Raw genomic sequence first — 11,425 nt, 5'->3', positions numbered from 1 at the left:
AAAAAACTGTTCAGGAAAGTTACCAGAAAGTTAAGTGGAAGGAAAAACTGGTTGAAAAAGTAGCAGAGGCAATTGGCTTAAACCCAGCCTTACTACATAAATTACCACTCATTCATGGAGTGGTAATTTATGTATACATATTTCAATTGTTTTCTTTTTTTAAGATAGTCTATGAGATGCTCCTGTACTGGCTGTTTGTTGAAGTGTGTTGGTTAACTGTTATAAAAAAAAAAATGACAGACCTTTTCACGCCATTGTTTTTTTTGTTTTTTTTATTTGGAATAAATAACACAGAAATGTATGGGTTGGAAAATTTCTTCATGGATGTATAACTGAATCATGTAAAAGATATGAAAAAACAATAAAAAAAATCATTCCTGGTAACAGTATTTTGCAAAACAGTGATTGGTTAATTTCTGTTTTGTGAAATTCCATCTAAAGGAAAAATTCTATTTACATCTGCCCAGTGAGTTAACAAGCCTTGACAAAGTAGTTGTTTAATCTACATCGCATCAGTACAACAAAGTCATGGCACTGCCAGTAAAAGTCATCATGTAAAAAATGTAAGAGTGGGGGAGCAGTTTTCACATACTTCATAAAAACATTTACATTCTAAATCAGAAAGCAATTATTTATCGAGTGAGGACAGTATTATTGCTCCTCTCCTGAACTCTCTTGATTATGAAAATTCAGAAAGCAGTTGTGGTTGCGAGAGATGCAAAGAAAGACGCAGCACTTAAGGCACAGCACTCGTGATGTTCTTTGGCAGTCCCCAAAGCGACACCTTCCTCCTTCCCCATCTGCAAGCTGCTCTGGCCAGTGGCCAGTACCATCGTACCGGGTGGTTAAGTCTGGCAGAGGACTCTCCTCCAGCAGTCCCGGACTGGGCGCTTCACTTGCATGGTGAGCGTCCTCCTCAGGAGGCTGTGGGGGAATTGAGTCCTGGGTGTCCAACCCGCTGGAGAGAATCAAAGCCTTAGACACCTCCAGTCTGAAGGCCATGAACGTCATTGGGGCAGATGCCGCTCTGTAATCCTGCCGGTACTGGAGCCAGGAGTTCACCAGGGCCGCATCTGTGAGGTGCCACAGGACCGCTTGAGGCCAACAGGTTGGCAAAGAGACCGTGAGTGGAGTAGAGTACAGATTTAGCAAATCTCTGCTGAGACGCGCCGAAGTCTGGGCCTTTTCAAAGCTGTCTATGAGTGAGACCATGTTCCTCTGGCCGTTGCCTGCAGTAGAAAGTATGAAGCCACAGTGTGTTCTGCGCAGCATCAACTTCCCATCAGAGCTCACAAACTCATCCCCAATATGTCCCCGCGCTCCTTCCACCCTGCCGGCTCCATGGATCCCAGCAGCTAAAAGGCGCTCCAGCATGGCGGGGGTGGAGAGTTCCTGTTTACAGAGGAACAACGTACTCCCTTTGGGGACCATCTTTTCGACTGAGTCTTGGTTTTCAACAGGATGTAGTTCAAGATCCAAGTTTGTGATTAAACCATTAAGCCCAATAAATGTAGTGGATTGGAGAGAGTGTCTGTTGTTGTGAATCTTCCCAGTCAGAGATACTGGGTATTGGTCTACGGCGTAATCCCCTGGCTGTTTCAGCGACCGGCATCCTTCGTTGAAGCGATACAATAATGGACGAACCTTCCACAGCGGATCAGCATCTGTCTGTGAGCTGTTTGGCTCTGCCGAACTCCGACTGTCACCATGACCAGAAATTAAACTTTGACTGCTTCGGGGCATATCCCCCATCTGCCGACCTGTAACATTTTCTTTTGGTTCGTTAAAAGAACAAAGTTTCAACATCCGAGAAAGGTCGAGGAATCGGTTCAGTGGCATGGCTTCAGCTATCAACGACACCTTCGTCAGGTCTTCCCAGTAGAGCCTCGCACTGGGAAACTGAAAAGCAACAACAGAGAAATTAAACATTATTTTTATTGTACAGTATTTGACAGCTCCTGTAGTCATTGAGAAAGTTCTGAAAATATACAGACCTTTAAGGTTCCCATTGCAATGTGGATCCCAACGAAGCGTGCGACCTCTCTGCATGTCACAGGGTTCGGCATCTTGGAAAGTTTATTCGTACAACTTGCAATTTCTACCCATGTATCCCAACTAAAATATTCAGAGAAGTAATCTATAGGCTTTTCTGTCCTGTTGTCATCATGTGGTGCTTGAAGATGGCTTGCTGAATTTGGCAAACTCCTGGAAAGGAAAAGAGAAAAAAAGAACAGGTGATTATTCTTCTGTCTGTTATACAAAACCTGTTCCTGACAGATATAAACAATACGGCAAAACCAAAACATTCAGGAGAAATCCTGATTGTGCTCCAGCTTAAAATGAAAATGTGCTACTGTACTTTGAATAGGACTGATGAGGCAGCTGTTTGCTGCTTGTTTGGTTCTTGTTGAAGTAAGCCATAATTTCGGCTTCCTTGTCCAGTTGAGGCTCAGATAATTCAAAACCACTCGTGTCTTCGTCATCAGAACTCTGGAGGAGAAAGTCTCGGAGATCTGATGGATTCTGCAACTCAGAATCTGAAGCAGCTGAAAGATCAAAGAGTATATTAAGTTAAAAAATTCTAATTAAATGAACAATCAGCTTAAACTAACGCTTAACAAACCTTGTCCATCTGTTAAGTCACCAACACTTGGTTCTGATGGGAGATCTGGGACTACCGACTCTTGATAGCTCGGCGGTGATGATCTTCTTTCATCTATTTAATCAGGTTTAAGATTAAAGTAAAATATGATGTAAAAAGATTAATGTGAAGAAAGTCAAGGCAGATACTCACGTGCATTACAATCTGCACTCTGATATTCTGTCGGATTTACATTGGCAGACCCTTCAGGGGTTGAGCTTTCTGTAATGGTTTGAGTAGCCCCCAGTAAGACCTCCCTCTCCTCCTCCTTTACCGGGTAAAAGATGCACTGGTTGGAATTGAAGTCCGGAGTGACACTACTGTCTCTTGTTGTTTCCCCATCCTCCGTTACTGAAAACGTAAATCCAAAAATATAAAAAATATATATAAATATTCTCACTACTCCTCACTAATCCTCGTTATCTTCACAACAGTGTAATTGTAAACTAGACATATCTTTCTCTATGTCTGTTTTTTATTCTGTTACGTTTTTCTTAGAAGTAACGAGCCTGATAACATTCATATCTGAGTTAGGAAGGGGCCAAGTTAAGTAATCTTGCTTTGCAAAGAAGGCTCAACCTAGAGGTCTGCAAGTCAATAGAAATAAGATAGTACAAGTGTTTGGCTTTGAATTTATTAAGCAGTAATAAATAAATATATAAACATCCATTATAAGTGATCAGAATAAGCAGGTTTTAGCTGTGAATATATCAAAATATTTAATATATAAATATCTTAAATCTAAATGAATTGAATGTATCCAACAAAAAAGAAATATGTTAAATATGTAAATTTTTTTAAAGATTTCATGCTCTCAGATTTCTTAAAATTTGGCTCCTCATCCTGTGGTTTATAGTTGTGTTCTTATTCACACCTTATGAAAGATAATTCTTGCTCTTTGGTACTTACATGGGATGTCTGTGTTTTCACTGTTTACTGGTTCCACATTCCATCGCATGCGTCTACTGCCGTGCAGGCTCATGGTACCGTTCACCACAGAGTTGCTTTCCTCTTTCACCAGGATGCTTCTTATGTCTTGATGGTGCTTTGGCTGCACACTGGTGGTACTCTGTCTGTTTTGACAGGTGGGTGCAACTAACACAGTGTCTGAGCTGTTCTCTTCAACTTTGATCTCATGGCCTTCAGGATCTTGAACCTCGTTCTCAGCAATCCTACCCAGAGCCTGGTACAAAAACAAATGTTGCTTTATAACCCCGATTAAGGTTCAATCTTTTTTTTTTCTAAGGGTACAAGAAACAAAAGTCACCTGTGATTGACTGCTTCTTCCTGTTGCCGAGCTCATCTGCCTGTCAGTTGTTGGTCCTTGCTTAGAGGAAATTACCCTTTCCAGGATGATGCCAGGAGACTGGTCACTCTCCCTTTCCTCTTCTCCCTGCAACTGTCTTTGATTCATAACCTCATCAACACCAGCAGTAAGGGACTTCAGCTCGAACGCAGCAGCTTCTTCAACTGTTGCATGAACAGAAGGCAAAGATGCCGCAGGTGGAGTATCTTTGATGGTCTTCATCCCAGGACTGGGTTGTGTCTTTGTGCTAATCTCTTGGTCAGCTGTTTCCAAACCAGAGCAAAGTAGTTGTTTTTCATAAACTATCCAGCATTCATCTGGTTCGTCATCTTGCTCCAGTCCTGATCTTGTCTTTGAGATCAAATCACTTTTGAGTTCTCCTCTTCTGCTCTGACCTGTCACAACTTCTTTCACTGCCTCTTTTCTCCTCTGAACCAGTGTTTCCTCCTCCTCTTCTTTGACCTCTGGCTGATGGGTAGAACAAGACACAGTCTGGCAGGTTAGACTGAATTCTCTTGTCTCATTACCAACTTGCTTGTGATTTGTGATCTCACAATTTGACTTGTAGACTCTTTTGGATTCATTTTGAGAATCAGCATCGTCTCTCTCCTCCTGCTCTCCAACAGTGACCAAATCCACCTCTAGAAGTAAATCCTCCTTGATATCCTCATCTGCTATTCCTTGGACTTTAGCTTGGAAGTTGAGGTTTTTCCTGGGATCTTCTTGCGTATCTTCTTCTGGTGCCACTGGTTCTTCCGTGTTAGAACCCTTTGGCTCAGTTGAGGGAGGGAAAGAGGCTTCAGTTGTCACATTCGATTGAGTCTCTGTATTATTGGGTTCATCAGATGAAGACTGAAGTTCAGAAGAGGTACAGAAGTGATCTTCTTTCCCAGTTTTACTGTCACCATTGTGTTCATGGATACCCATTTCACCATCCTGAAGTGGGATTTGTAGGGAAGGAGATGGAATTAAAGCTGGAAAGGAGACACTTCGATCACGGTCTTCCAACGTCAACTCTCCCATTTCAGTCTCAGTATCCCAGTCTGTGGGAGCATTCATAACCCTAACCACCCCACCATGCTCTTTGGGAAGCTGGTAAAGATCAAATCCAGAGACACCCTCAAAGATGTTTCCATTGGTGTAGGTGAGGCCAGGACTTTCGATGATGTGTGCTGTCGTCTTGTGCTTTTGAAGTGAAGCAACTTCGCTGAATTTCTCCCCACAGTCCTTACATTCTAAGGCACGCTTTGAAGTAATCACGCCTTCAGTTTCAACATTCAAAGATGCTTTACGCTTCCTGGTGGTCTTTGCCTTGGTGGGTATTATTTGCGGTTGTTGACGTGTAGCTTGTAGTGACGACAACAGGGAGAGACCCTTCTGGTTTTTCTGGGTTCTTGTACCTTTTTTCTTCCCACCTGCTTTGGAAATGTCTGAGGACTGCGAATCATGAGGTGAATCCTCCTGAGTCGGGCCTGATGCCTTTAAAGTGTCTAACTTGTACACTTTTAGCTGGGGCTGCTTGTGACCTTTCAGTAAAAGAAGAGAGTCTTGATTGATGTTTGAATCAGTGGCTTCTGCTTTATGGACTTTTTGTGCTTTTGTTGAGTTTTTCTTTCCCTTCACTTCCTTTGGATTCTTAGGTTGATCTTTTTGTAATATTTTTGCTACTTTTTTCTTTTTAAGCATAGCTACAGGTTTCTGCTTACTGATATGCACTACATCTTCCTTGGTTTCTTTCTGTTTTTTCATTTTGTTCTTCTTGGCATCGTCTTTGACTTGTTTCACCTGTGGAGTATGAGTTGAAGGTGATTTTGTGTCACTTCCTGATGACGTATTCTCAGTCTTATCCTTTTTACCCTTTCCGGTCTTCTTCGGTGTTTGTACTTTCTGTACTTTCTCTGGAGGTTTTTTAGGAGATGTTTTACTTTTTATCAAATTGTCTTGTGTCTGCGTTTGTTCTTGTTCAGGCTTCTTCTGTTTTTTGGATTTCTTGTCCTTGCCTTGTGGGCCAAATTTGACAACAAGACAAGACTTTTTAGTCCGCTGGCGCTTCGCAGGCTTGGCATCAATCTGAAAATCGTCCCTGTATATGGATCCAACCAGGTCATGCATATATCCTTGAAAGAAAAAGGTCCTAGCAGGTTTTCTTTTCCGCACCTTCACTAACTCTTGGGCTGACATGACGTTCACAGGTAACTCTGATTTCTGCTGGTCCTCTTTAGACTCTAATTTTGACGGAGATTCTACTTGAGGGTCTGTAGACAAGCTGCTCTTGTCTTCTGCTGGAAATTTTTCAGAAACATCCTGTTCGTCCTTTTCTTTCGTCTTTTCATTAATAGCAGGCATCTGATCTAGACCTACTTTTTCTGTATCTGAATGTGTATTTTCCTTTGCTTCAGATTCACTTGGAGCTTGTGTGATTGTTTCTGGTGGAGCAGAAGGGCAAGACGACAGGTCCTGTTCCTCTGAGTGTGTTGATGTAAGTTCCAACTCAACTGTGGGTGTGAGTGGTGGGACTGGTATCTTGGCCTCTTTTGCATCTTCTACAGTGTCACTTGGAGCTGGATCAGGAGTTTCCTGCTCTGTGCTTTGAACCAAAGAAGAGGAAATGATCCCATTTTGTGGTTCACTTTGAGACTGTTCGAGCTCCGCAGCAGGCATTAAAGCAGGGGTAAGTTCTAAAATGAACGTTTGTTCAAGGTTTTCCTTGAGATCAGCTACCTCATTCTGACAAACACTAGGGTCATAGTTCATTGGACTAATTTCTGGCTGTTGAAGGTTCTGATGTATTGCTGGTTCTTCGAGTCTTTCAGTTTGTTCAGCCGGAATGAGTGTCAACTCTACGCGCTCTTCTGCAGCCACATGGGAGCCCAGCTCTGAGAAGGAGGGGGTTTCCAGTTGTCCTTCTGGAGTAATAGGCTCCAGTATAATTGTTTGATCCATTGGGCTGACTAAAGTGTCCAGTTGAAGTGTCTTAGATCCTGCCGGTTTGAGTCCAGTAAAATCTGTCTGTGGTGGGCCCAGATTCAAATCAGCCATTACTGCTGGTTCTGACACCTGCTGCACCTGCAGTGGTGGGGCATTTGGTGGCACCTGCCCCAGTATAACAACTTTATTTACTTTCTGCACATTTCCCAACGATTCAATAAGTTTCCGAATCTGCTCAGTGTCAATATTGGCGTCAACTTTTTGCAGAGGTCCGTTGGGTTCCACTTGCAATAGCGCTGGTTGGGAAATAGATATTGGACTTATAAGAGGGGTATTTTGTAGCCCAGCTCGAAAAGGGTTAGTGATTGCGTCAAATTTGTGCTTTGTTATCAGATGCTGCTGCCGTGTTCTGAGACTCTTGAAAGTGGCCTTGCACACAGAGCAAATGTAAACCCTGCGAGAAGCACCTAGAGGGGGGTAAAATATTAGGAGGCATTTAATTAATGAGTCAGAAATTTACAATCCATCCATCTATTAAAATGTGTAATAAAAACAAGTTTGAGTCTAAAAGAGGCTTCCTACCGTCAGCTTTGCTTGTTTTCGTTGCTGCTGTCGACACTGTATCCACTTCAACCACTTCAGCTCCATCTAAGGAATGTGAGTCAATGTGCTTTTGCAGAGCTTTGGATAAGGGGAACCTCTTTCCACAATCCTTGCAAACATAAGGTGTCTCTCCTGAGTGCTTGCGCTGATGATACTTTAACAATGTCAGCGTCTTGCAAGTCTTGCCACAGTCCTTGCAGGCATACCCGTCCTGACCAAAATGAATCTTTTTATGGGCCGTTAGCTCTGATGACTTCTTAAAGGACTGACTGCAGATCGGACACTTGAAGGGTTTCTTGTCTGGGTGGGCCTTCTGGTGGGCCAAGAGCTCTGTTGAGTTTGTGAAGTGGCGGTCGCAAACATAACAGGCAAAAAGCGAATTCCTCAGGATGCACTGCTCATACTCAGCGGGGTGGCTGTGCTTCATGTGACGTTCTTTGCCTTTGAGGTCACTGAAGATTATATGGCACTCTATGCAATGCAGAGAGATCTGAGATGCTGCAGAAAAGTAACAGAGGAGATTCAGAAGTTTAACATGTGTCAGTATTTTTAGCCTTTTCAATTCTCTTGCCTATAGAGGGAGAGGCAGAATATACCCTGGACAGGTTGCCATAGGGCACAGGGCAAAATAAAGACGGCAACTAATTAAGTGTTTTTCAAAGTATGGCCCACTAGGGGGCGTAAGAGGTAGTCTCAGAAGATTGGAAAAATTAATAAATACATAAATCTAATAAATGCTGTAAAGCATACATTTTTAATCATAATTGTTAAATTATAAACTGTAACATGATTTGCGATCATTATAATTTGCGTTCTTAAACGATTTGCGTTCTTAAACTTATGCGATCATAAGTTTAAGAACTACAAAACCATAAAAATTCACAAAATATAATTTCTTATCTACTGTTTTCCTTCTTTCAGCAAGTGGTGAACAATACACTATTCACCTGAAGATGAACAGGTTTTTTTTAAGTCACTTAAATAATCTGTTAATGTAGTTAAGTGACTTAATACAAAAAAATTATCAAATTGTGTTTCGTGACAGAATATTCTGTGTAGCTGTTGGTGAACATCTGATTAAAGGACTATTTATTACATGTCAATTTACTGATGATTATTCTAACTACAAAAAACATGTAGAACTTTGATTTATTAAAATTTTGTGACAGCATCTAATAAAAAATACAAAAGCTTATATTTTATTGATTCTGAATAGAAGTTTTTAAACTGGTTACAATGTAAACTTGAAGGTATGGCTTTAACTGTCTTTATTTTTTGCTTACAAACAGTATTATTTCAAGTTTTATAAAAGTTGTTTAATTAGGGTTGTCTGTTTTGACATACAGCTCCTGTAAGAATATAATTTCATTTCAGCAAACCATGTTCAGAAATGCATTACATAAAGTCCTGGTCCAAAGAAAGGAGAAAGATTTCTAAAGTGAAAGTCCACCGGAAGAGAAATAAGAAAACACTTTGTATCCTAAAAATGTGCAGGTAAAACTGAGTCGTTTTAGAGCTACTACAGTTCATAATTCTTTCATTGACAAACTGATATTAAGTGGAACTCGGACTAAATCAAAACTTGCATCAACGCTGGATTCAACAAAGCTTTAAAAGTTAAAGTGCCCACAAGTGTGTAGTAAATAAGTAAGTGACTCACATGTGAGATCCATGACCTCTGACTCTGACGTGTCAGAGATCATGTCGTCCCTGGAAGAAACATATCTCCTCCCATTGCTCGAACCTTTGCCTTGTTTTTTTACTCCCTGCCCATCACTCTCAGCACCCGGTCCTGGTGGGGCACTGGGCTTTGCAGTAGGGTCTATATCTGCCTTTCCAGCATTTTCCCTGGACTCTGCCTGGGACTGGACACCAGGCTCCTTATCCAGGGGAGGATTTAGGCTCATACTTGTAGGTGTGGTGGTGGTCTGAGAAGTGGCATCTGGTTTGTCCTCCCCCTCTTGATTAACTGGTTTGCTTTGGGTCGGTTGAGCCTCTGTGTCCTGTTGATGCTCTGCAGCAGACATGACCACTGGGCTGGATTCAGTGTGATCCTCTGGTGAACGCTGCATGGCTCTCTGCTTCAGTGTCTCATATGCAACCGTGAAAATCACTTCCTTTTTTCCTAACTATAAAAAGATACAAAATGCATTAGCATGTATGCATAGCAATAGTTACACTCTGATTAAAAATCATGGGGCTGCTTTATGCACTGGGAGACAGCTGGGCTTAAACCATTTGAATAACAATAGCGTACTGGTAGATATGTAGGGCAGCTGGTGGACGCTGGTAAAACGGGAAGACTTTAAAATCTTTGTTTTTTGCTACAACCGTTTTAGCATGCTAAGAGCCTTCATGAATAAACTCCTCGCAAACGCATCCGATACACAGGTAACAATAGCCCGGTTAGCCGAATTCACATATTTGGGACAAAATCAGGATGCAAATCTCCGCCTCTCCCATCCGCTACGGGGCCATGGATGATAAGCATACACTCATTATGCTCTTCTTCCTGTTTCATAAACACATGCTCGGCCTGTAATGAGTGAGCAGGATGGAGATAAACGTTACCTGGCCCGACTCGACCGCCCAAACATCTCTGCGTCGGTTCTCACAAAGCCACCACGGAGCAGATGCAGAGCTCGCGACGTTACGTCGAACAAGAGACGCGCACGAGGGAATCATGGGATATGCTGTTTTTTTGTTGTTGTTTTTTTGCAAATACAAACGAACTTTTATAAATGATACATTTTTTTTTCATCTTTATGGTGTAAGGATTTAACATATAACACTGAAAACATTTGGATTATTTTATCTTCTTTACAAAAACACTTTGCTAAACCTACAGTACTCTACAAAAGCGGCCTCCTCCTCTTTGAAATGCTAATTGTAATAATACAACTTCAAGGTATTTAATTTGTTATACACCAACACAAAGAAATACAACTTTGAAATTAAAGTATACCAGATATTTGTATTGATTAACAACCACTCTGCTACCTCTTACTGCACCATGAAACGCACAGTGGTTGCAGCAACATGCTGCAAGGATATTTTTCTTCAGCAGGGGTAGTAAAGCTCATCAGGGTTGATGAGAAGATGGACAAATAAAATGCAATATTGGATGAGAACCTTCTGGAGGCTCTAGAAGACTAAAGACTGCGGTAAAGGTCCGTCTTCCATTAGGTCAATTAAACACAGTGCGATGGTTTAAATCAAAGTAGTCATGTGACAGAGTGACCTAATCAATGTACAGTCTGAAATCCAGCTGAGAATTAGGTAAGGGAATTAAAACTGCTACTCACTGTAATGGAAAATTTTATAATGTGCTCTTCACCCTTTTTGTGCTTTAGATTGTGTCTGATGATGAGATCATGTGTCTGGATGATCTCATCATGAGATTGGTCAAGGAGAACACCTATTGTCCAATCAGGGAAATGGCCAGACCATCTCCCTAATATAACAATCGAAGATTCACACCTATCGTCCAATCAAGTCTGTCTTCTCTGACCAGAACCCATAAAAGGAAGCCACATCTAGTGTTGGTCATAGCAGACTTGACAGACTCCTTTGATTCTGTACTTTTGTTCTCACCTTGTAAGGTTTTAATAAATTTCTTATTTCTTCTCATCCAGACTCTTGCTAAAGTAATTTTTTCCACGACACTCACACACTCTCTTTAATACGAGTTTGAGTCATTTTGCAAAGAAGAATTTGCAAAGATTTGAGTTTGATTGGATGTACACAACTGGTAGAAAATGTAGGTTCACAGTTGAAAATGTGTTATTTACAGAGTATTGACTATATGTATAATTTTCAGTCCACTTGCTTATTAAATCAATTCATACACGACTTTGTGGATGTTCTGACAAAATCTGAAGTTAAAGCAAAGTGACTATTCAGCTCAGTTTGGATGGACTTATTTTTATTTTGGTTTACAAAGTACG

General features: G+C 41.3%; 1 protein-coding gene across 2 annotated transcripts; it reads right to left on the bottom strand.

The window, feature by feature from the left end:
• Positions 1 to 254: 254 nt before the first annotated feature.
• Positions 255 to 10,156, bottom strand: znf576.1 (zinc finger protein 576, tandem duplicate 1). 2 transcript variants are annotated; one of them, XM_014989419.2, is made up of 10 exons: positions 10,050 to 10,156; positions 9,139 to 9,607; positions 7,458 to 7,976; positions 3,909 to 7,342; positions 3,551 to 3,824; positions 2,795 to 2,992; positions 2,624 to 2,716; positions 2,360 to 2,546; positions 1,995 to 2,205; positions 255 to 1,899 (listed from the first exon to the last, which is right to left on the bottom strand). In XM_014989419.2, exons 2-10 carry the CDS (start codon positions 9,548 to 9,550, stop codon positions 652 to 654), a joined length of 6,576 nt encoding a protein of 2,191 aa, XP_014844905.2. In that variant the 5' UTR covers positions 9,551 to 9,607; positions 10,050 to 10,156; the 3' UTR covers positions 255 to 651. The 2 variants fall into 2 exon arrangements, with proteins under 2 accessions (XP_014844905.2, XP_087869985.1); XM_088013859.1 differs by having other exon boundaries at positions 1,995 to 2,202.
• Positions 10,157 to 11,425: the final 1,269 nt, after the last annotated feature.

The sequence above is a fragment of the Poecilia mexicana genome, unplaced genomic scaffold (assembly GCF_051168715.1).
Source record: "Poecilia mexicana isolate PSO_F unplaced genomic scaffold, ASM5116871v1 scaffold_16, whole genome shotgun sequence".
In the NCBI taxonomy this organism is placed as follows: Eukaryota; Metazoa; Chordata; class Actinopteri; order Cyprinodontiformes; family Poeciliidae; genus Poecilia; species Poecilia mexicana.
Note: the sequence above shows the minus strand (reverse complement) of the source record. Positions and strands in the feature narration are given on the sequence as shown.